This window comes from Loxodonta africana, chromosome 11, assembly GCF_030014295.1.
Source record: "Loxodonta africana isolate mLoxAfr1 chromosome 11, mLoxAfr1.hap2, whole genome shotgun sequence".
Classification (NCBI taxonomy): domain Eukaryota; kingdom Metazoa; phylum Chordata; class Mammalia; order Proboscidea; family Elephantidae; genus Loxodonta; species Loxodonta africana.
This window is the reverse complement of record NC_087352.1, coordinates 73,153,244-73,178,893: the sequence shown is the minus strand read 5'-3', so window position 1 is coordinate 73,178,893 and position 25,650 is coordinate 73,153,244. Positions and strand designations below refer to the sequence as shown.

General features: G+C 39.8%; 1 protein-coding gene across 4 annotated transcripts in view; it reads left to right on the top strand.

The window, feature by feature from the left end:
* MAPRE2 (microtubule associated protein RP/EB family member 2) overlaps positions 1-25,650 on the top strand; it is a 169,426-nt gene that overhangs the window by 77,212 nt on the left and 66,564 nt on the right. For all 4 annotated transcript variants that reach the window (XM_010586772.3, XM_064294616.1, XM_003406743.4 and 1 more), the window contains one exon: positions 5,448-5,575. In XM_010586772.3, coding sequence (XP_010585074.1) covers positions 5,455-5,575 — 121 coding nt within the window. In that variant the 5' untranslated portion in view covers positions 5,448-5,454. The remainder of the gene's footprint in view (positions 1-5,447; positions 5,576-25,650) is intronic.

The following is a 25,650-nucleotide window of genomic DNA, read 5'->3' as shown; positions in this document are numbered from 1 at the left end:
GGGTAAATCTAAGGCAATTGGAACCTCCTTACAGAGCAGCCAGCGGACAGTAGTCACCCACTTTGGGAGGCTGTTCTTCGCAGATGGCCATGTCTAAACTTGGAATCCTAGCAAGCCCAGACTTTAGTTGTTTAAAAAAAAAAAAAATCAAAATAGGTTCCACATGCCTCATTCCCAAATTTAATTCCTCAAGCCCTCCTCCATATATTCACACACCCAAAACAGGGTCAGAGCTAGAATCTTGGGACACCTGGCCTGTGGTGAGTCCTGCTGAAAAAAAAAAAAATTTCCCCCTAAGAGGAGTGATCAAAGCATGAAGGGAGGAAGTCAGGAAAAGGAGCCCCCTCCCTCAAGTATGGTTTGTAAGGGGTGGGTTGAGGCAGAGACACAAAATGAATTACATAAGAAAAATTTCAGTTAGAGGCCACACATAATGCTAGCCTAGGACGTTGTACATATTTGTCTGATTTTGAAGAGACGCTGCTCTGGAATCTTTCACGGACCTTGCCAGATTTGTTCTTGACAAATTTGTAGAGTATTTTAATTGGTTTTGGGGCCGGCATGAATGAATGGTAGCTGACACAAGGCTAATTTCCAAAATGTGAAGATAACTCATATCCCTACTTTCCCACTTTGTCATTCTGACACCAGCCACCCAGGTGACGTGGTACTCTGCTTCCAGAAAGTTAACAGCCTTGAAAATCCTATGGAGCAGTTCTGTTGTGTCCTATAGGGCCACTGTGGGTTGGAATTGACTCATCCATTGGCAACGGGTTTGCAGCTGTGTAGGTTAGACAGCTATAGGGTAGAGGTTAGAACAGGTGAGCCTCGTGACTGATTAACTCGAGTTTTTTTAAAGCACAGAGCAGCGGTTATTTCCATTGTTCACCTGGTCATTGTAAATAAACTCCTTGAAGGCAGATAGTGCTTTTACTTGGCTTTTTGTGCTGAATGTCTCTTTAGATATGAAAGGAGGATTGTGGCCCTTAGTTGAATGTTATCAATAAAGACCTGGAGGAAAGTGTGATTCATTGACAGAACCTGAAGTAAATAACTTGCTTCCTTGTTCGTATTGATTTTTTAAAAGCTACCATAACTCTTATTTTCTGTTAGGTAACCAGAAAATTGTTACTCGCTTGTATATGGATAAGGAGCCAGGTGGCACAGTGGTTAAAGCGTCTGGCTACTAATCCAAAGGTTGGCGGTTCAAATCCATGGAGAAAGATGCAGCAGTCTGCTTCTGTAAAGATTTAAAGCGGTTCTGCTCCATCCTGCAGGGTCGCTATGAATTGGAATCAACTCAACGGCAGCAGGTTTTGTTGTATATGGATCATCTTTCTAAAACACAGATCTGATTGTGTCTTCCCTACTTTGTGCTTAGTTTTGTTTTTAAATCATCTGGAGCAAAATTTATTTATGCCCAATTGGTTCAGTGCCGTCTAGCCCCATTCTGGGCTTCCCCTCCTTATCCTAGTAAATACAAACACATTTCAGCACTGACTGAGGAGGAAACCATTGGAAAAGTAAATCAACCACCAAAAATTATGCAGGTATATGAAAATTACATCAAACAATCCAAAATATTTTAAATTGAATTATTTGTTAATATTCTACATATTTTGAAATATTCTCACTGAGGTTTTATGTAATTTACATAGGTGATAAAACATTGAATATCAAAAGCAGTTTTGTTTAATAAATGATAGACTGAAGGAAACAATAGAAGCTAAACCAAAGCCAAACCAAACCCATTGCCGTCGAGTCAATTCCGACTCATAGCAACCCTACAGGACAGAGTAGAACTGCCCCATAGAGTTTCCAAGGAGCGCCTGGTGGATTGAACTGCCGACCCTTTGGTTAGTAACCACTACGCCACCAGGGTTTCCACAATAGAAGCTATTAACCAAAAAAATAAAAGCCCTTTAAAAATGGTCTAGCAAAGCGGTAATTAGGCTGTTACCTGAGATGCCAATGCATGCCTTGGATTTTTTGCCAATCTTCAGGAGCAAAGACTTCAGAGATGAGGGGGATGGGTGGGTGGAGACATCCCGTCTTGTATGACGCTCACAGGATATTCTCTCCAAACTTGCAGTTTGCCATTTCGATTCTGTGTCAAAGTCTACTGTGGAAAGAGCTAATAAAGGGAAAGAGGCATGAACAGAGCTAGAGGGATATGGACTCACAATGGAGGAGAAACCTACAGATAAAAGAATCTTAAAGTATAATATCAGGGAATCACAATGTATAAACCTTATTTGAATCCAGAATCAAACAAAGTGAAAAAAAAATAAGACGTTAGGAGATGAGAACACAGCGTATTTGATATTAAGAAATTCCTTTTTATGTTTAGGAGTGATAATGTGGTATAGTTTATAAAAATGTCCTTATCTTTTAGAGACACACTGAATCATTTACAGATGAAATGATGTCATGTTTGGCATTTACTCCCAAATAATCTGGCTTGGGAAACCCTGGTTGCCTAGTGGTTAAGTTCTGTAGCTGTTAACCAAAAGGTTGGCAGTTCGAATCCACCAGGTGCTCCTTGGAAACTCTATGGGGCAGTTCTGCTCTGTCCTATAGGGTCGCTATGAGTCAGAATCAACTCGATGGCAACTGGTTTGATTTTTTGGTAATCTGGCATGGGTGGTGGGGAGTGGGGATGGAGGGGGTCGATGGGAAGAAGTATAAATGGAGTATTAATAATTGTTGAAGCCAAGAGGTAAATACAACTGGTGGTTTGTTATTCTGTTACTTTCTTCTTTCGTATGCGTTTGAAAATTGAAAGTAAAAGTTGTCTATGAACAAAACTCATTGGCGAGGAGCTGATTCTGACTCAAAGCAACCCTGTAGGACAGCTAGAACTGCCCCATAGGGTTTCCAAAGAGCAGCTGGTGGATTTGAACTGCAGACCTTTTGGTTAGCAGCTGAATGCTAAACCACTGCACCACCAGAGCTCCGATATGTGTGTGTATGTTGTTGTGTGTGTCCTCAAGTCAATTCCGACTCATAGTGACCCTATATGACAGTAGAAGTGCCTCCATTGGCGTAGGTTGTAATCATTACAGGAGCAGATTGACACGTCTTTTTCCCACAGAGCCTCTGGGTGGGTTTGAATTGCCAACCTTTTTGTTAGCACCTGAGCACTTAACCAGGAGGTGCTTCATTAGAGGCACCACCCGGCCTCTAGTGAAGCATGTATATGGCCTATTTCTAAAGTAATTTCCTTCCGTAGTGATAGAAAATGTTCCTAGCTTACCTACTGCCCTCCTTACTGTATTTGCAAAAAAAAAGTAGCGCACATTCTTACATTCAGCATTTTTTAGTTTTTTATTTTATTACTGGTCTTTTTTTTTAACCTTTTATATTTTTGCTTATTTCTCTGTATGACTTTTTATATTTTATTATAAAATATATATAACAAAATATCACTTATTTCTACCAGTTTTACGTGTTCAGTTCAGTGACATTCATTGTAGTCATCAGGTTGTACAACAGTCACCTCTGTTCAGTTCCAGAATTTTCATCATCATCAACTGAAACTCAGCACTCCTTAAGTAATACATTCCTCATTTCCCTTCCCACCCACCCTTGGTAACCACTAATAAACTTTTGTCTCTATCCATTTGCCTTTTCCAGGTATTTTATCTAAGTGGGATCATACAGTGTTTGTCCTTTTATTTCTGATTTATTTCACTCAGCAGAATGTTTTCAAGCTTCATCCATGTCAGAGTATGTATCAGAACTTCATTTCTCCTTAAGGCTGAATAATATTCCATTGTGTATATATGTATATACTACATTTTGTTTATGCATTCAATTATTGATGGAGAGTTGCACCTTTTGACTGTTGTGAATTATGATGCAGTGAACGTTGGTGTACAAATATCTGTTTGAGTCCCTGCTTTCAGATCTTTTGGGTATATACTTGAGTGGAATTGCTGGGTCATATGGCAATTCTGTATTTGACTTTTGGAGGAACCACCAAGCTATTTTCCACAGAGGCTGCACCATTTTACAATCCCACCAACAATGCATGAGGGTTTCAGTTTTTTCACATCCTCACCAACGCTTATTCTTTTCCATTTTTCTGATTATAGCTATCCTAGTGAGAGCGAAGTGGTATCTCACTATGATTTTGGTTTGCATTCCGCTAATGGCTATGAGTCAGGATCAACTCAACGGCAAAGGGTTTGGTTTTGGGTTAATGACTAATGATGTTAAGCATCTTCTCAATGTTTTTTGGCCATTTGTATATCTTCTTTGGTGAAACATCTATTCAGGTCTTTTGTTCATTTTTTTATGGGGTTGTTTGTCTTTTCGTTGTTGAGTTGTAGAAGTTCTTTATATGTTCTGGTTACTAAACCCTTCTCAGATACATGGTTCTCAAAAATTTTATCCAATTCTGTGGGTTGTCTTCTCATTTGTTAATAAATTCCTTTGTTGCACAATAGTTTTTAATTTTGAAGTCCCATTTATCTATTTTGTCTTTTGCTTTCTGTGCTTTTGGTATTAGATCTAAGGATCCATTGTCGAAACTAGGTCCTGAAGCGTTACTTTTATGTTTTGTTCAAAAAGTTTTATGGTTTTAAATCTTACATTTAGGTCATTGATCCATTTTGAGTTGATTTTTATATATGGTGTTAAGTATGGGTCTAACTTTATTCTTTTGTTTATGGAGATCCAGTTGTCTCAGCATCATTTATTGGTGAGATTGTTTTTTTCTGTATTTGCACCCTTGTCAAAAATCAATTGACCATGCATATGTGGGTTTATTTCTGGACTAATTCTATTCCATTGGTCTATGTGTTTATCATTGTACCAATACCAGATTGTTTTGATTACTGTAGCTTTATAATGTGTTTTGGAATTTGGGAGAGTCCTCCTGCTTTGTTCTTCTTTTTCAAGTTGCTTTGGCTATTTAGGGCCTCTTGTAGTTACATGTAAATTTGAAGATTGTTTTTTCCATTTCTGCAAAGAATGCTGTTAGAATTTTGATAGGGATTGCTTTGAATCCAAAGTATGAGCAGACTGGAGGAGGTGCTGGCTTGCAAGTACTTATAAGCTATGAAATTTATAAAACTGAAAACTTATTCTGGTGTATACTGTTGTAGACCTGATAACTTTTTAATACCACACGTGGATTTAAGGACAAAAGTGAGACTCTAATTTGTATTGTAAACTGGAAATCCTAGAACCTGAAGAACATTTGGGTCTAGTTGAGGGAGCTATCAAGTGGTCCTACTTGAAAAGTATGTGAAATTTATTTATATTATGACAAGTATGTAGAATATATATAGAGAAAGCAAAGGTAAAGCACTTAACCAAAGCAAAACTTTTACCTCCCCTAGAGCTCTGCCAAGGACCCTGACCTTCAATAGATGTCTTCTGTGTTTCTGAGTTAATTTTTTCCTTGTGGGTAAATAAACCTCTTCTTTTTTTTTTCCTAGCTGGGGAATGGCTGTCAATGTGTATTCTACCTCGATAACCCAAGAGACTATGAGCAGACATGACATCATTGCATGGGTTAACGACATAGTATCTTTAAACTACACAAAAGTGGAACAGCTTTGTTCAGGTAAGAGATTATCTTTTAAGTATTTACCTAAATGTTTGCTGTCATGTGCAATGTGATTTTATAAGCCACAGATATATTTTGGGTAGGAAAAAATAAGTATCAGCATTGAGATATAATTGAAGGGGAAAAGGTCATGTATAACTAGAGAACATATGAAAAAAATGTTTATAGGCACCTAAGAGCACAGAGCCATCCTGTCAGGTATCATGAACAGTTTCTTGCTTGAGCTGTCGTAATGCCTCTTAGCTGCTCTCCTCAACTCCTCTCTATTATCTGTTGGTAGCCGCCATGCTTGTCTTCCTAAAACACAGATTGGGTCCTGTAACACCCTTCCTTAGAAACCTCCAGGGCTCCATATTGTCCTTCCCTATAGGACACAATTCAAACTCCTTTACTGAGACTGATAAAGTCTTTTCTGTTCTGCCTTCAACCCATCATCTCAGTGTCATCTTGTTTGTCTCACTCCCCTGTGTCTCAGCCTTACAAAATACCCCTTGTTCCTGAAAGGCTCCTTCCCTTTTGAATCACATATTTTTTCTCATGCTTCCCTTGTTGGGAGGTCTTTCCTTTTCATACGTGGTGAAATCCCATTCACAATTTAAAATCCAGCTCAGTTGCCACCGTCTTTGTGAAGCATCCCTCAACCCCCTAGGCTCCATGGTGTTCCCCTAACACTGTGCCCACCTCTCCAGAAAACACTTGCCACACTGCGTTGCCATGTCTAACTCTTACTTCTCTTCAGGGTTGGGTTACCCAATAAACAAGGTAAGCCGGTGCTTAGGGCATCAACAAAACAGGAACACCAGTCGCCCAAAGCAAAGACTCATAGATGCCAAGCAGACAGGATACAAGAAAAAGCAAGTGCCGCAGTGGAAGGGAACTGGCAGGGCACTAAATGAAATTGACACCAGCTCCAGTGCGTGAGAATATGCTGGCTGGAAATAAAGTTCATGCAGAGTCACCAGGGTGCCCAAGCACAAGGTCTAAGCTGTGAGGCTCCTGCCACTTCAACACCTTCGTTGACATCTGTCTCCTACAGTCCCCTCCCATGTAATTGAACTCCTTATCTCAGTGGGTCTCTTGGGGAGCGTACTGTTTCTTTCTGAAAAACAAGAGGTGGGGATGGACTGTTGAGTTTAACTTTTGCTACATTCACCCAATAGGGGGCATCACAGATTATCAGTGTTTAGGGCCCTCACATGCCTTAATCCGGCCCTGCTCTCCCTGAAGATACTGCAAGACCATGAAGACAGAAATATATTTTATTCATCGTCACATGCCTATGGTGGTACCATACCTGATGCAAAGTAGGTCTGCAAAAAATTTGTATTGAGTTAAAACTTGTTTAAAAAGTAAAAAGATTCTACTTCAGTGATAAAGTATAGGCATGTTATAAAAACATGCCAGTGGCATCTTAAAGTGCTTCATTCTAATAAATAATAAATACTATAAAGTTAGACTATTTGTCAAAGAAATAGTCTTCCTTTGTAAACATTAAGTAGTTTGTTCTTGTGAACTAGTAGGTAAGAGATTTCCTTTCTGCCTCTGACTCTTAACATGAAAATAGTTTTAGAAAATAAAAAATATTATTCAAATGTATTCACATGAAAATCCATAAAACATAATAGATACGAAGGAGTCGCCAGTTTTAGTTAATGCAGTGGTACTGGATATTCTACTGACTTTCCCAGTTGGTTATGTGTGAAAAGATTTCATGTAATGCAGGCAAGATTTGGAAAGCCCCCCATGTCTGAAGAAGTGCAGTAGTCACTTTGAGATCATTCCTGTGCGTGACACCCGCTGGTTTGTGTACTCTCCCTTTGCTAAAAAAAAAAAAAAAACCCTTTGCTAGGTCTGGATTAATCGGAGAAGACTGGCTTTCGGTACTAGCTAATGACATCTCTTCGCCCTGAAGCAGAGAGGTGGCCGGATCTGAGCAGTTCCTCACTCACCCTCACCTTGCCTAGACCTCAGACGTGGAGGCCTGTGATTTATGAGGTCAGCAGTGGGTGCTGACTAACCAGCGCTTTGCCCTTCAGTACGAGCTCCTGTGGACCCCGGTGATGTATCAGGTTGTTGGGCTGCTGAAACGGCTCCAAATGTTACTTTCAGGAAGAAACTCTATTGCGTCTTACTCAGCTTCAAATTCCCATCATTCAAATTTTATTTGGCCGTTGATATTCTTGCTGTGCATTCCCGGAGCTCTGTAATATCTTATGTTTAATTTGCCGAGGAAAAACAGCAGAGTTTCTCTGTTACTAAAAAAAAAAAAAAAAAAAAGCAATCCACTGTAAATAATAGCACTTTGCATTGTAATTGCTTGTCTGTTGGTCTCTTTTTCCACAAAACTATGGGCCACGTTAGAATAGGAATTCTGCTTTTTCATTTTTGGATTCTGGCGCCTAGCACAGTGCCTGACACATGCTGTTCCCTCAGAAGTGCTCATTTTGGGGATAAATAAAAATCAATTTGCAACTGCTAGGAGGCAAAGACAAAAATGTATGTTTTACCCAGAAAAGAGGTATATGTACATGTGGATAGGGGGAATGGGGTTGGTTATCAAGGTAAAGAGACACAGGAAGGAAGAGGACAACGAAAAGAGGCTGTACAGGAAATTTCCAGTCATGAGTCTTCAATGTTAAAGGAGCCCGTGGAGAGCTTCCTATGTAAACAGCTTGGAGAGTTGCTGATCGCAAATGAGATGAAAGCAAATTAGAATATCATTTTTAAATACAGTCGTAAATGTTTATGAGTAATACACATCATTTCTTTGCAGATCTTTTAAACTTTCTCATAAGCCTTTAAAGCAAGCTCAACAGAATTTGAAGCAGCATCGGTGAAGGATTCTCGTGGCATCTCTTTTGTACAGTAATGTTAAAGAAAAACGTTTGGTGTACGTTTTACAACCGTTTGTAGCCACGGCGTTATCAGGCATGGCATGTTGAAAACCTGTAGAAACAATTTTGATCACTACTGAACAGATAACGTCCATTAGAATAACTCATCTGGTACCTTAGGTTATTTCAGTAACCAGCTCAAACCAGTTCACTAGATCAGAAGTACAAAGTGGATTTAGAGGTTCCTTTGTTTTGGGGGGTTTTGTGCCCTGAAACACACACATTTTGCTGAAAAAAAAACTGTAAACTCCATAATAGAGAGACAGTTTATTTTAGGCAGCAGTTTCCTCAAAGTATGATCTCCAAATGCTTTTATAATCTCTATTTGAATCCTTACAAATGCAGATTCTTGGGATCCTAGACCTTGTAAATCAGAATTTCTGGCTATGGAGTCTTGAAATCTGCATTTTAACAAGCACCCCAAGTACTTCTTCTGCAACCTTGAAGTCTATTTTAGAGAAACCCCAAACCGATAAAAGTAAAATTAAATTATCAAAAACTCTCTGGCACAGTCTCCATATTCATAATTTAAAATGTGACGTTTCTTTTGTCTTCGATAATGGCATTTAGCGGGAAGAAGCTATCTTTGTAGTTATTTATTTATGAATTTATTTATTTATGCCTTTTATTGTTTTGGAAGGCATTTAAGGCAGCTAGGACAGTGCAGTTAGGATAAGAACAAAACCAAATATTGTTGACCTCAGTGATTTATCCTCATTGTAATTATGAATAGTCAAATATCTTGTTTTTTTTTTTTTTCTTTAACTTTTTAATTCCTCTGAGCTTACGTGTGGGGTTTTAATTTAGTATATGCTCTGAGAAAACATGTACAAAATATCTGCACGTATTTAAGCTGACTTTTTTTCTTGTGCAGCAGAATCATTTCTTAATGTCTAAAGGCTGGGCTCCAATCGTGGCAGACCCCTTTTGCATTTTTTCCCTATTTGTATTATTTCCTATTTTACTTCCAGCTAAGAGATCTCTCCCAGCTAATATTAAAACTAACATCAGCTTTTCTGTAGCTCATAAAAAGACCTGAAAAACTGCCTCACATTTGTGTTCCATTTTCTTCAAAATTTCCAGCTTTTGTATAACATCTCTTTTGTTTCCATGTAAGCATTTGAAAAAGCTTTTTAAAGGAAAGATGGTATGAGAAGGTATAACATTTAGAAATATATTGCAGTAAGCTGCAAAACAATGAGAATGATTTGATCTTATCTCCTGGGGTTTTTTGTTTGTTTGTTTTGTTTTGCTTTTTACCCCAAAGATATATATAACCTTACGAATTTTTCTTTGAACATTAAATCTAGGTCATGTAATCATATGCATGTATGGTATGCATTTATTTCTAATCGAACGCAACTTTTAAAGTAAAAAAGTCGGCTGTTTAAATTGAGCGTGCTATCAGTGGATTAGAATATTACCTATAATAATAAAAAAATTAATACAATAGTATTATTCTCACCTAAACCTGATGCTGGCTGAGAAAATGAATATTTGTGGATTTCCCATGGTAGAGTGGGGGATTGAACCAAATGAAATATCAGATTGGTTCAGCCTGGAAATATTTTTTGTTTTGGTTCAATAGGTTTATAACATTTATGAGGCTGGGGGTGGGTGGGAGGAAGGGAGTGTTTTGTTTTTACTTCAATACCAGCTCAAACCAGTTCACTGGATGTTTTATAAGATATTCAAGTGGGGGGAATGGACAGCAAGGTGCTAAAAATCCCTTAAAAAAAAAGATACAGCAGTGTTAGATAAGCTATTGGTTGTTGTCGTTAGGTGTCATTGACTCGATTTCAACTCACAGGGCCCCATGTGACAGAGCAGAACTGTATCATAGGTTTTTTTTTTTTTTTAAATCTTTACGGGAGCGGATCGCCAGGCCTTTCTCCTGTGTAGCCACTTGGGTGGGTTCGAGCCGAGCACTCAACTGTTGTGCCACGAGGGCTTCTTACTGGAGATGATAGAAAAGGTCGAGGACTGCATAGAGAGGAAGAGGAAAAGAAACGGGGAGGGGAGTACGATGGGAGTGGAACAAAATCTGTTCTTTCCCTTCTCTTTCTCATCCTTCTTCTCTAGCCCTAAGATACCAACCCCCTTAAAACTTATTTCTGATACTTATTTTTCGGTGTCCCAGTCCTCTTCTCTAGACTGGGGTCTGAGCAGCAAAACCACCACATCCAGTGTTGGGTCACTACCAGAGCATGGCCCACTGAGAACTTGACTAGTGACTCCCTATACATCAGGACCCTAGCACAGGCTGCCCATTTCTCTCTGTGCAACCTTCTTCCTCCTCTCCACTCACTCCACAGGACAGGCAAACAACTGACTTACTAATACTGAGAGAAAATCCACCTATAAGATGGTCAGTGCCTATACTGTCACTATACCCAGCTATGCTGGTTGGTAGCTATTTTCCTCAGCCTTTGACTGTGTTAACAAAATGTCCTTTGAATAGGAGTCCCTAGGTACAAATGGTTAACACAGTTGGCTGCTAACTGAAAGGTTGGTGGTTCAAGTCCTTCTAGAGGTGCCTTGGAAGTAAGGCCTGTCAACTTCTGAAAAATCAACCATTGAAAACCCTATAGAGTACGGTTCTACCCTTACACACAGGGGGTCTCCATGAGTTGGAGTCGACTGTATGGCAACTGGTAATTTGAATTAAACCATTTTTTAGATGAAAATGTTAGATGTTTTCTTGACTAGCTTTGAAAAAAGGGAAGAAGAATGGTCAGGATTTGATTGAATTTATGCCTCTCCAGATTGGTTCAAGCCTTGTCTTGGTTCAAGTTTCTTATACTTTCTTCTTCTGGGAAAGCTTCTGAATCTGGCTGATCATATTGTAGTCACATTTACTACTCTGTACCCCGTGTAAGGAGCTGGAATTTTTAGTACCACTCTAGGATTCTACACAGGTGCAGCCACGCCGTGCCCAGGGCCCGCAGTACAGGTGCTCCAGGTTTGCCCTGGTGACAGTTTTTCCGGAGCCCAGCAGAGCGTTTTTTGTGACCATTTTTGGCTATAGAACTGTCCTTATTAAATAGGCTGATCCCAGTGTCTTGTGGCGTCCCCTGTGCCTTCTCTTTCTTTCAGGAGAACAGGTTAGTGATGAAATCAGCTCAGAGTCTAAATTTAGTAGGGCTTCTCTTGTAGCTCTCTTGTACTGAAACCAAGTAAGGCTATTCAGTCAGTGTCTGTAAGCTCAGGAGCTTATTTAGCTTTATAAAATCATAGACTGTTCTGCTGCAAGAAAGCTAAGTCATCCTAGATTGTGTTACTATTGTTAGAGGTGTAATTATATTATAATGGAATGTTGTTCATATTTGTGATGGATTAGAGGATTATTTCTTATGACAGTTTTTCTCTAATTTGGCTTAAGCTAATTTTAAAATGAGTTTGCTTGATCTCAACATACCAAGTAATTAGAAAAGTGGCAAAAAGTGAGTTGGGTAGTGGGCAGAGGGTTCCAGCTTTAGTTTCAGTCCCTGCAGTGGGTGAAATACTCCTATCTCCATTAATGCACTGGTTGAAAGGGACTTTATTATTTGAACAGAATATATGGCACAGTAGTTCTTATTCCTTCTGTATTTGTTTATTCACATGTATCTTGATACTTTGCTACTGAAAAGAAACCTTACTTGGTGTTTTTATTTTTGTTACTGTTGGGGAGCTTTTTCTGTTTACTGCTTTTTGCAGTGCTAAATACCATGGTGGAAAAAAGTGTGTATACATTCACCTTCATTTATCAAACTGCCCCATAATTTTTTATACATTTATAGGCACAATGTATCTTTGAAAACACTCAGATACATCATCATCTGTCTCATTACTGTATTCAGTTCTCATAATCAATTTAGTTTTCTTTAACACAAATGTTTTGAGTCATTTTTTTGGGCTAGGCCCTGGAGACCCAGTGATAAGTAAGATGCGGTCATTGCCCTAGAAGAGCTCAATGCCGCAGGGTTCTGCCCCACAAAAGGATAGAGATGCACTGCAGTTAAGTGCTATTTTGGAAGCGCTTTGAGCATTCAGAGGAGGAAGTAAATTAAGGAGGGTGGGAAGATGGGAAGTCAGTGGGGAAAGACATTCAGACTTATTGGGCATGGTGGGGTACTACCTGGATGACATATGATGGCCATGGTATGGAAGCAGCTCAGAAATGCCCTCCTCTCTCTTGAGCCAGATGGAGTGACGCAGTATGTGTGGAGTGCTTAGTTTCATCCACCCTAACTCCCCAAGCTAGGGTTGCCTTTCCTTTTTATTTTCTTAATTTTATTTATGTTGTTGTTGTAGAGAATATACACAGCAAAAATACACGGATTCAGCAGTTTCTACATGTATAATTCCGTGACATTGATTACTCCCTTTGAGTTGTGCAGCCATTCTTACTCTCCTTTTCTGAGTTGTTTCTCCCCCATTAACATAAACTTACTTCCCCCTAAAGGTTCCTGTCTCTAATCTTTCAAGTTGTTGTCAATTTGATTTTATGTCTATAGTTCTTAAAAGAGCATAATGCTCAAGGTAGGCATTTTTTTTAATAATTAAGCTAAACTATTGTTTGGTTTTAAGAAGACTTCAGGGGATACTTTTGGTATAAGGTTTCAAGATTATCTCAGGGTGATAGTGTCAGGGGTTCATCCACCCTCCATGGCTCCAGAAAGTCTGGAGTGCATGAGAATTTGAAATTCCGTTCTACATTTTACCCCTTTTAATCAGGATTCTTCTATAGAATCTTTGATCAAAATACGCAGTAATGGTAGCCAAGCATCATCCAGTTCTTCTGATCTCATGGCAAAGTAGGCAGTTGTTCATGGAGGCCTTTCCTCTTTCACATGGGGCCTCAGCTCAGTCCAAGGCGTGGCTCGTATTAGGGCCAGCACTGAAATACATGAAGCCTGTCATCTCCTCCAAGAGAATGTAAAGGGTTTTGCCTAATGATTTCATTGTATGAGTATGTGAAAATTGTCTTTACTTATTTAAAACAACTGTGTATACATGTGGGATATTCACAGGAAACTGTAGAATTGCTAACTTCTTGGAGAAGAATGCAGTAGATTTTTTTTCAGTTCCATAAAGCGAAACCTCAGTGATAACTGCTCAGGTCTCTAATTAGATAGGAGTCATGTGCCTACATTAGCATTGTCACATCATAAGTCTTTTCTCTTTTTATCTATTTCTGCTGGAGTCCCTTCTGAATAGTGGTAATCACCATAAATAAAGGGAAATAAAATTAAAAAAAAAAAGACTATAGGAAATAGATCACCTAGAATATAGCTATTAAAGGCTGGTGGTATATCCATTTCAAGAAGAATCAAGGATCATGTAATCAAAATGAACTTAATATAGTGCCACTATAAGATCACAAGTTTAATAATTGTCGGGATTTTACAAAGCAGTACCATTAGTTAAATCCTAGCCTGCCACCTGTTGTTATTTTCCCTTGTCTGGAGCAATTCCCAAATGTCATAGATGAGTGGGGTCTTTAGGATTTTTATTAAGTGTATCACTCATTCACAAACTCTTGATCACATAGTATCTATCCCCTTGGGCTGAGGTTCTCTTTGTTCTCATCTTCTGTAGTAAGAACCATAAATCCAAATCCATTGCCGTCGAGTCGATCCCGACTCATAGCGACCCTATAAGACAGCGTAGAACTGCCCCATAGAGTTTCCAGGGAGTGCCTGGTGGATTCAAACTGCTGACCTTTTGGGTTGCAGATGTAGTTCTTAACCACTACGCCACCAAGGTTTCATAGTAGTAAGAACCGTGAGTACTCAAAAATCATGAATGGGTCCTTAGTTAGGAGTCTAGATATGAGAACTGTTGTACATGGAGAGAGGTATTGGATTTTATCAAGGTGATACAGATAAGAGTATGGGGCTTAGACTAATCAATGAGCCACTGAAGCCCCCGTACTAACTCCATGGTCTCAGGGATCAGTGAAAGGAGTGGGAAACACAGGGCTGGAGCCTGAGGCCATGGTGGGTTTTAAGACTAATTTATAATTCTAATTAAGAAGCCTTAAGAGCCCCCTTTCCTATGATGTCATCTCTGTTTTATGATAAGATGCTTTCTTTTAAAGCATATGGCGATGTACTTGTTTTGTAGTCATTCACCAAGATTTATAAAAACAAGTTTTAACAACAACAAAAAGTGTATATTCCAACACATAGAAAGTAAATTTTGAATTTTCTAAAGATGTCAATTACTGTACTTAGGAATTTGTTCCTTATAAAACATGATTTTGGATTCATATTTCTATTTTTTCTTTGCTTTTTAGTTTAAATCTTTTTTGGTTTAAATCTAAAGGCTAGCAGAAGGAGCATAAATTTTAGGGAAAATAATTTCCTTTTAGAAATGAGTTTGTGATTATTTAAACACCTCATATATTTTATCTGGGGAAAGTCTTAAGGACTGGAGAAATCTCAAGTGTTGATAAACTGGAAGAGCTTAGGAATATGTTCATACCCTACTTTACTGGTGAGAAGCCAAGGACCTTATTCTTTGTTCTTTGGTTCCTTGCCCTTTGAATCTAAAACATGCATTTTGGAGATTCATGTTTCATAACTGAAACAGCACAATTCAAGACCATTCATTTTTATAGCTCTGATTATTGTAACCAGGCACGTAATACATAGTTTTATGCTTTAGGGGCATAATGATGTCATAATACCTCAGTTGTTATCTCTCTCTCTCTCCCCCATTTTCAGTGTGCTTTTATATGTATTATTTCTTTTAGTTCATATAACAACCCCATGGAATTTTTTTAAGACTCAGAGAAGTGTTCACAGCTTTTTCTAGAATGGGGTCTCATTGTATCATAGCCTCTTCCTCTCACTGCTCTATGGTAGCTATGGGTGTGGTAGGTGGTTGTGTGTGTGTGCGTGCCCTTCTGATCTTTTCCATATCCATTCATCAGGAACCCATTAAAGATCTACTCACGCAGGAACAGAGGACACAGAAGTCTATGTCCCCACCCTTTAAATCTCATTCTTATTAAAGAAATGAGACACATCTGGTAATTCTGATGGCAAGGATGTGTCCCAGTGATGTCATCGTCATTTCAAGAACTTTCTTACCAAAGAAAGACTCTGGTAGAAACACACAGGCATTAGCTCCAGGTCTCATACTCACTCCTTGCTCTACCTCCCAGAAGTAGGGTGGGGAAAAGTCTTCCTCTTCTCTCTGCACATTCTCTTCGCCCCCTCTCCTACTCTAACCCATCATCACCTGCCTTAGAAGAGCTTTTCAGCTCTCTAGAGTAATTCCTGGCTAGTAAATCAACAGCCAGGGTCATGCCTCCGTACAGATACACACAGGCAAAAGTGTGCACGATCACCCTTTGAATCCCAAGAATACGGCCTTTTCCTCAAGTTGAATCCAGACTTGAATAAGCTTGAATGTGAGAGGACGTCACAACCTCATGTTCCTTCTTTCTATGTTATTGAGGAAAATAGAAAGTCTTTTTAAATAATCTTGTTACAATCTTGGTTCCGTAAAGGATTTATTTATCAAGGTATTACCATTTTCCACATATTTAATTCAGTTAATAAACTTGTATTGCAGCAGCTATGCCAGGACACATACTTTTCCTACCCCTTCTCTAATGCAGAAAGTTGATGTTTTCTTAGTCTTATGTAAAGGATGGTGCAAACGCAACATTTAAGAATAATCCCGTTTCCCATGAGTTCTAGCCACTCCGTCCCATACCTGCTTCCCAGCTGTTTGCAGCTACAGAACCTTTTCTACATGGATGTTCTAGCGCTGTGCCTTGTATTTGTGGCAGACAGTGTTAGCACAATAGAAGGATGAATTGATAGCATTCCCAGTCTTAAAGAGCAACTCACCAATCAGCTTGGAGAGATAACTAATCAAAATGCAAATCAAACTGCTAACGGGCTCTAGCAGCCGTTATAGTGAAACAGCTTTGCCCTGGGAACAGAATCGAGGAGGTGATATGTGGACTGAGCTTTGAAGAATAAGAAGTTTTTGCTCAGGTGTGTTGTTGTTGTTTGGTGCTGTTGAGTCAATTCCGACACATAGTCACCCAGTGTGACAGAGTAGAACTGCCCCACAGGGTTTCCTAGAATGCAATCTTTATGGGGGCACATTACCAGGTCTTTCTCCTGCAGAGCTACTGATTGGGTTCAAACCACCAACCATTCAGTTACCAGCTGAGCGCTTAAGCATTGTGCCACCAGGGGAGACAAAAAAACATTTTAGGCAGAAAAAGAAAGTTTGAGCAAGGCAGAGAGCAGATAAAGTGTATGTGTGGCCATTTACATTAGCATTCAAGGCAGCAGAAGAGGAACAGTGGTGCAATGGTTAAGTGCTCCACTGCTAACCAAAAGGTTGGTGGTTTAAGCCTACTCAGTGGCTTCAGGAGAAAGACCTAGCAACTTGCTCCTGTAAAGTTTACAGCCTTGGAAGCCCTATGGGGCAGTTCTGTCGCGTGGGATCTCTGTGAGTCAAAAATCAACTCAACAGCACCTAACAACAATATTTCAAGTAACAAATGCTGTAGTTTTTAAAGAAAGGAAAGATTATTACAGTCTAGAAAAGCATCTTGTCTAACCATTGTTTGAGTCTTTGGCCCTAGAACAGAGCCTTGAAATTTAGCGGATGGTCAATAAATATCTATGAAGTTGAACTTAATTAAAATACTCTTAAAACTAGACTTTTTATATGGATAGGATCCTGGTAGAGGAGAAGATGAAGATTTTGAATAAAGGTACTTACTGTCTCAGTCATCTAGTGCTGCTACATAACAGAAATACCACAAGTGGATGGCTTTAACAGATTTATTTTCTCACAGTTTAGGAGTCTTAAAGTCCAGATTCAGTGATCCAGTGGGTCTTGCGGGAAGCCTTTCTCTCTCTCGGCTCTAGCTCTAGAGGAAGGTCTTTGTTTCTTCTCAGCTTCTGCTCCTGCGGTAATCTTCACGTGGCTTGGCATATCTCTCTTCCCCCATCTCTGCCCTGCTCACTCGTTGTGAGTCGGAATTGACTTTTTTTTTTTTGGTATACCTCAAAAGAGATTGACTCAAGATGAACCCTGCGCTAATCCTGCCTCATTAATGTAACAAACAAACCTACTCCCAGATGGGATTATTACCTCAGGAGTAGAGGTTAGGATTTGCATATTGTGAGGGGACATAATTTAATCCATAACAGGTACCATTTAGATATTGTTTTAATGTTCTACATATTGCTTTATTAATTCCTACAGTCAGCAAATACTTATTGAGCACCTATGATGTATCAGATGGTGTGCTAAGGAGCTAAAATTAAAAAAACACACACACAGATCATACCCAGTTAGGACCTATTCCTTTGTTTTTAAAATTGTGCTTGTACACATTTGCATCCAGAGCGTACAGATTCTTTGTTTTCCAGTTTACCAGATTACAGAGTAAAGCCTGAGCAAGGTCCCTGGACAAAAGTAGATGTCTAGCCTGTCTAACCCTCAAGCAGCTTAGAACACTAATGGGTAGTCTGTGTGTGTGGTTATCGGAAATATTAGTAGGCTAACTAATTTCTATACAATTTCAGATGATCAAGCTCAGCATCTTCAAATCCTGCTGTTCTTCAAAAGAAAGAATTCTAACTTTTTTTCCCTGAATTGTGGTTTAACATTTACAGTTTATCTGACATGTAGTCACTATAAAAAAGGGTGTCAGAAATCACTGTCAAATGTTTGGGCATGTTAGTATTGCATACCTGGAAACAGAATAATTGAATTGCTTGGCAACTCTTAAAATAACCATCAGATTGAGTTTTTCCACCCTGAAACCATTACGTAAATCTGGCAGATAACAAGTTACCTCTCTTTATTTGTCCCCTCCCTTCCCAGGGTGTGTTCTTACCCAAGTATTAACGCTCATAAGCTTTTGTGACTAAACCATTTGACAGTAAGAAGCATGTAAATGTGAAACTGAGGCCAGTACTGTTTCTTGCTGTTTCTCTTAACATTCTCCTTAAGAAGTATCATTCTCCACTTTTATTTCTCCTGGATTACATTTGTATCACAATTCATGGAAGAGCATTAGAATTCTGTAGAAGGAGCATTTTAATGAAAATGTGTTTGTTAACCTTAAAATTATACATAAACCCCTACAGTGTTAAAATCCACTGTAAAAGAACAAAGCACTCCTTTCCTGCTTTCTCATCTTTTTTTTTATATTATAATTAAATCCCACTCTTATTTCTCCTGTGGTCATATGATTGAATCCCTGAAGTAAATACTGTATGTGCCTCATACTAAGTTGGATTCCTTCTAATGCTGGAATTGTATTTGGAAAAGCAAAGTATTCTGGGATTAGCCTGTGAAATATAGGGAAAGCAAATTATGTTACAACAGTGTTACAGTTATGTATTACAGTTCTCATGAATGGCCTGTGGTAGTTACTCTTGAGTTTCTCTTTACTTTGATATCATCCCGGGCACGCTGGGCTTTCCCTGGCCACTGGGCCTCTTCTCAGGGAGCTCTGGGGAAGAGAATGCTGCCCTCTGGAACACTGCAGTGTGGTTGTTAGGTGCCATCCAGTCAGTTCCAACTCATAGTGTCCCCCTGTACAACAGAATGAAACACTGCCTGGTCCTGTGCCATCCTCATAATTGTTGCTATGCTTGAATGGATTGTTGTAGCTACTATGTCAGTCCGTTTCATTGAAGATCTTCCTCTTTTTTGCTGACCCTCTACCAAGCATGATGTCCTTTTCAGGGACTGATCCCTCCTGATAACATGTCCAGAGTATGTGAGACATAGTCTTGCCAGCCTTGCTTCTAAGGAACATTCTGGTTGTACCTCTTCCAAGACAGATTTGTTCATTCTTTTGATATATTCTTGGTATATCCAATATTCTTTGCCAACACCACAATTCAGAGTGATCAGTTCTTCTGTCTTCCTTAGTCGTTGTCCAGCTTTTGCATGCATATGAGGCAATTGAAAATGCCATGGCTTGGGTCAGGAACACCTTTGTCCTTAAAGTGACGTCTTTGCTTTTTAACATTTTGCTTTTTAATAATGTAGTAGAAGATATTATTGGTTTGGGAGGATTAATAAGCTGTCCACCAGGAAGCCTTGGAGAGAGGGTGAAATGGCTGAGATCCATGGAAGACCCCTTAAGCTCCTGATCCCCAGTCCCAGGGTCAGTGATATCACCCACAAAAAAGAGCAGCCTGAGACAGAGGTGCATTGTGTAAACATGACTTGTAGTTGTAGTAGCCCTCTCAGCCACTTCATCTCACACAGCCTACTAAAGCCTCTCCTTTGGCTACAATGCTCAGACTTCATATAGTGGCCTAGGATATAGTGGCCACTCATAATAACTGTTGACTGAATGATGTGAACAGTGATTTAGTAGAAATTCTCTGAGAAACTGGGGAAAGTGTATAAACTTGAGGTTTCTGACCTTTAATCTCACTTGTATTAAAAATAGGTAATGCTTTTAAAATTGGAGCTTAAAAATGGAATAGTGTAGATACCCTGCTCTAAAGACACTTGGGTGCAAAAGTCATCATTGATTCATTACTGCCTACCAAATTGGTATAAGGTGCTTTTCCCAGCATTCAAGCTTTGAGCGATGTGGTCCCAAGCCAGCTTCCCTGCGTTTATTCCCATTACTCCCCTACCTATAGCCTGTACTTCACGAAACATGCCTTTCACCTATAGGTTCTAGTTCTCTGTTTTTGCTTGGCATGCTTCTTTTGAGGGGCTTCTCAAATGTTACCACCCGCCTCTTCTTCCTGATCACCTTCAACAAGATGCGAGCTCTCCCTCTTGAATTTCTGTAGCTCCATCAAGTCTTAGGTTCACTGAATGGTCATTTTAAGCCTTCTACACTGGAGGTTAAGCTCCTTGAGGACTGGAAATTACAATGCAGGTTTGAGTTTATCTGTTTGATGATATTAACTACTCTTTCGTGGGTTTTTATTGGGCAAAATCTTTGAAACAACTCCTTTAGTATTTGTATGCCTCTGTCATGCAGTTTAGCACTTAATTATGGTTGTTTTATATTTTGGCTGGGTTTCCTATGTGTATATCTCTGGTCTATCAAAACTGAGTTAGATGATTCTTTGAAATCAGAACCCTGTTTCACACTAAGTATTTGTTGGTCTATTTGTCTGTGATTAATAAGTAAAGTGGCATGGGCATTTCTTCAGTGATGACCTATAAAAAAATGACCTATAGCCACAAAAATTAGGCGGGAAATCTCATATCTTTTCAGGGTCTTGCCTCCTACCGAAACTATTCTTAATTTAAATCTCTTCTTTTTCCATAGTCAATAATTTCAGTTTTTTTTTTTTAAATCTTTTTGTCCATGAAAGTAGAGGAGATAATACCAATATGTGAAAATGTGTGATTGTACAAGTAGAGAGGTGATCTTCCCTGATACTACAGCTTTACAGAACTTTCTGTTTTGATGAACCTAACGAGAAAACTAACCTCTCCAGAAAGCTTTCGTATGTACCTTTCTAACTTGTTTTTCATTTGTAATGAAGGCTTTTGATGCCTCCCTTTCTTCTCTGTCTGAAATGCCAAATTCTAACTTTAGCTCTATTCTCGGACTCCAGCCTCTGGGACATCTCGCTGCCAATTTCAGTATCAGACTCCCTGGAAGCCAGTAACATTTTGTACCACACACCATTCCTGAGTTGTGCTCCAAGTTCCTCTCCTGCTTCCTTCACTCTTGACTCTTGTATAGAGGCCGAATCTCGGTGTACGAAGCAGGATATGTCAGACAGCTTGTTTTGGTAAAATCTAATGAGCTCATTACTCTAAAGGAAATCACGTGTCAGAAACTAAGGGTGACCCTGAGCACCAAGCACTGGATCATCAGTTAGTCGATGAAAAGAGATGTTTCAAACCAACAAGATCATTCTTCACCGGCCATTTCTTTATTTTTCCAGTTGACAACTCTTTTTCTGTATTGATAAATCAATAGGCAGGTTGACATTTTTTTCCACTATAACATTAAAATGCAAGATAAGCTACAGGGTAGTTCTATTTGATTGAATAAAACAAATGTAAATAGTTAAGTGTCAGGGTTCTTTGCGTTCCCATATTTAATGCAGAAAAAGTTGTAATAGTTAATTTCTATGAATTTCACAGATACCACTCTTAAAATATCAGCTCCCTGCCTCCACAACAACTGCCTCCTTTGCTATGAGACCGGAAGAACTGGATGCTGCCCAGCTACCGTTATAGGATGTTTTTAATCGAAGGTTCTATAGAAGAATTCTGATCAAAGGGGAGAAAATGTAGAACAGAGTTTTGAAGTCCCATGAAATCAGACTTTCTGGAGCCATGGAGGCTGGGTGAATCCCCAAAACAATTGCCCTAAAATAATCTTTAAACCTTAAACCAAAAATACCTCCTGAAGTCTTCTTAAAACCAAACCATAGTTTAGGTTACTTAGTAAAGAATGCCTGCCTGGAACATTATGTTCTTTTAAGAACTATCTATATGGGATCGGATTGACAACAGCAACTTGAAAGATTAGGTTGGAAACTTAGGGGACAATGAGTTTATGTTAATGGGGGAGGAACAGTTTGGAAAAGGAGAGTGAGAATGGTTTCACAACTTGAAGAATGTAATCAGTGTCGCTGAATTGTACGTGTATAAATTGTTGAATTGGTGTATGTTCTGCTGTGTATATTCTTAGCAACCATAAAAAGTAAATTGTTAAAACTATATCACCTTTCTTTTCCATTGATACTTCTATTACGATTTATAATTATTTCTCTAAAATTTACTCTTCAAGAAAAATATTGGCCCTAAATCTTAAATCAAGGACTATTTAGGATGTGGATCTTTAATATATTGAAATTTCCTATTGAAAGAGACAGAAAAATATGCTTCATTTTTCCATGTTATTAAGAAGCTCTATTGGTTTTCTTTAAAGCATTTTTATATTAAGTCAGTAAAATGATTTCAATATCTGATCAGTTTTCTCAGCAGTAACTCGTTTTTAAGGCTTTTCTGCAAGTTTCTTAAAGGTTTTGAGTTAAAGGTAACTTTACTTTTGAAAGTATTCTTAGTTCTTGAAGACAGATTGTGAATAGACAAGAGCTATGGCTGGCTGTTAACCAAAAGGGTGGCAGTTCAAATCCACCAGCCACTCCTTGGAAACCCTGTGTGGTATTTCTACTCTGTTCTATAGGGCCACTATGAGTCAGAATCAACTCGACGGCAATGGGTTTACTGGCAGTTTGCTTCAGTCTTATAAAATTCTTAAGAAGGTTTTTATATCATAAAATTAGTTTAAAAAAAAAAAAACTGAGGGCATTTTCAGTTGAAAGCCCAACCACAAGGTTTGGCAAGCCTTTTAGTTCATCTGCTGATAATCTTTAAAAAATCCATTTGCCTGAATAATGATTGCTAGCTTATTTCTCTTTCTAATAAAGAGAAAGAGATGAAAATGTTCTTTGACAGCTTACTCTTTGTGTGGAAAGGAGACGGGATAGGGTGCCTTTCAGCGCTGTGCACAGTTCTCACCAGCCTTCTATTTCTATGTCTGTGGGAGCTGAGATCTTCCTCTGGTTATTACTCCTTTTCCTCTACATGGAATCAGTTTGAAAGATACTTGTCTTTGGGACTTATTTGCAACGTGAATAAAAAGTTTCTGACGTGGCTCAGAGCAGTGGAAAGAAGCGGGAAGCTCAGTTGAGGACCGTGGGAATTCAAGGAAACAAGCTCACTTGGAACCAGATTTCTGAGCTCTGGATCTTTCTTTTTCTTTTTTTTTTGCATTTGTGACTCGGGGCAGGTGAAGTCAGCAGTGTCCTAAGTTCGCTTTAACAGAGTTAAATAATATTGTGGTAATTGAAGCTACCAAGCTTGTGTTCATGTCAGGAATGTGAAAGATGTCTGTAAAAACAGCACAGAGGGAGGCGGGGCCAAATGGCTGACTAGGTAGATGCTACCTCGGATCCCTCTTGCAACAAAGACTCGGAAAAACAAGTGAATCGATCACATACATGACAATCTACGAACCCTGACCATCAAACACAGATCTAAAGAGTTTACCTGAGTGACAGGTGAGCAAAAAGCTGCTCCCTGAACCAGCGACCGCTTCTGGATCCCGCGACCCACTCCACAGCCTTGAGCCCTTGAGGTTCCCTGGTGCTGAGTGGCGGGGCTGATAGCGGCTTGCTGAGGCGGGGCAGGCACGGGACACAGCCCTAACCCCTAGCCCTCTGGGGTAACCTCCGTAGAGACTCAGCCAGCGCAAGCAGGCTGCGCACTGACGCGGCTAAGGAGAGAACGAATGAGCAACCACGGGGAAGCAGGACTGTTTTCGGAGCCTGGAGCCAGCGTCCCAGTCAGAAAACCTTGGCGCCGGGTTTTAGATTGGGCGCAGGGGAGCTGAGCACGACATCCTGAGAGGGCGCGAGCACGGGATGCAGCCCTAGCCCCCAGAAGTGACCTCGGGAAGCCCAGCCAGTGCATGTAGGCAGCACAGCGATGCAGCTAACAGGAGGAGAAGTCACCGGGAGGCAGTGACTGGTTTTAGAGCCAGGAGTGTGGCATCCCAGCCAGGGAACTGTGACGCTGGGCTTTGGACTGGGAGCGGAGGAACTGACCACAGCTTCGGAGACAGCACATGCACAGGACGTGGGCCTGACCCCCAGGGGCAATCTCCACCCAGCCCATGCACGCAGGCTACCTGCCCCTCGGGAATCTCAGATAAAACAGTCCTCACCAAGCAAGATAAGTAACTTTGTCTATATTCCTGGGTGCTACTCTCTCCTATCTGATCCCTCCCCTCCCCTTCCCAGGCGGCTTCATTAACATTGGAATTTCCTGGGCCAGAGAGTGAAGTGCTCTTCGGTTTTTGTTTGTTTGTTTGTTTTGTCTTTTCCTAACCCATTCTCCTGGCCTGAGAGAAGCAGCTACAGAAAACCCGGGAACCAAGAATCCTTCCCTGACTTCCCGAAATTGGACTAAAAATACAGAACCAGCTCCAGCCAAGCATAGGAGATCCACAGTCTTGGGCTTTCATCCCTACAAGGAACAAGGTGGCTATTATAATGCAAAGGCAATTCTGATAGAGATCAGACTGTAATTGTTTTAGCGGATTACTGGAAAGACAAGCTTCCCAGGTCTGATATCTCTATGTATTAAACAGAGCCCTCACTGACCCACAATGGGGAACTGAGGGCTGAAGCTCCACCCAAACCACCTAACCTCCTGCCATAGGGGTCTGAGGATAGTGACATCTACCAATCTGTAGAGATACATGCATTGGGTGCCTAAGGTACAGCTGCAGAGCCCACCCACCAAAGTGCTTTAGGAACACTGGCACTTGGGGGAAGCCTGTCAACATCCTGCCCCCCCCCCCGGAATGTGACCTCCTGCTGCTACTAGAATCTGGTGCACACAACTGTCACCACTACTCCTCTAAGCAAACAGGTGACAGTCTACCCCACACACTTGGTGACCCAAAATCAGATTCTACTCAAGAATAGTGAATGGACTTTTAGGCATATATTTCTGGTAACGGCCCAAACCAGCTGGTAAGAGGACATAAGTGATTCAAAGGCTACAACAATCAAGACAGCACAATCTAGTACCCCATCTACGTATATTGAAAGAAAAAAAAACAAGGTAAGACTCAGTGAGCAAATATAAAATAAATCATTACAATATCTTATAGATGGCTCAGAGACAGCAGTCGATATCAAACCACATAAAGGAGCAGACCATGATTGCTTCTACAACTCCCCAAATTAAAGAATCAAAATCTTTCCCAAATGAAGATACAATCCTGGAATTGCCAGATACAGAATATAAAAAACTAATTTACAGAATGCTTCAAGACATCAGGGATGACCTCAAAAATGAAATAAGGCAATCTATAGAAAAAGCCAAGGAGCACACTGATAAAGCAGTTGAAGAAATCAAAAAGATTATTCAAGAACATAGTGGAAAAATTAATAAGCTACAAGAATCCATAGAGAGACAGCATTCAGAAATCCAAAAGATTAACAGTAAAATTACAGAATTACACAACTCAATAGGAAGTCAGAGGAGCAGACTCGAGGAATTGGAATGCAGAGTGGGGGAGTTGGAGGCTAAAGCAATTGACACCAGCAAAACCCTCTCTCAAATATGAAGGCGAAATTAAAACATTTACAGATAAACACAAGCTTAAAGAATCTGCAAAAACCA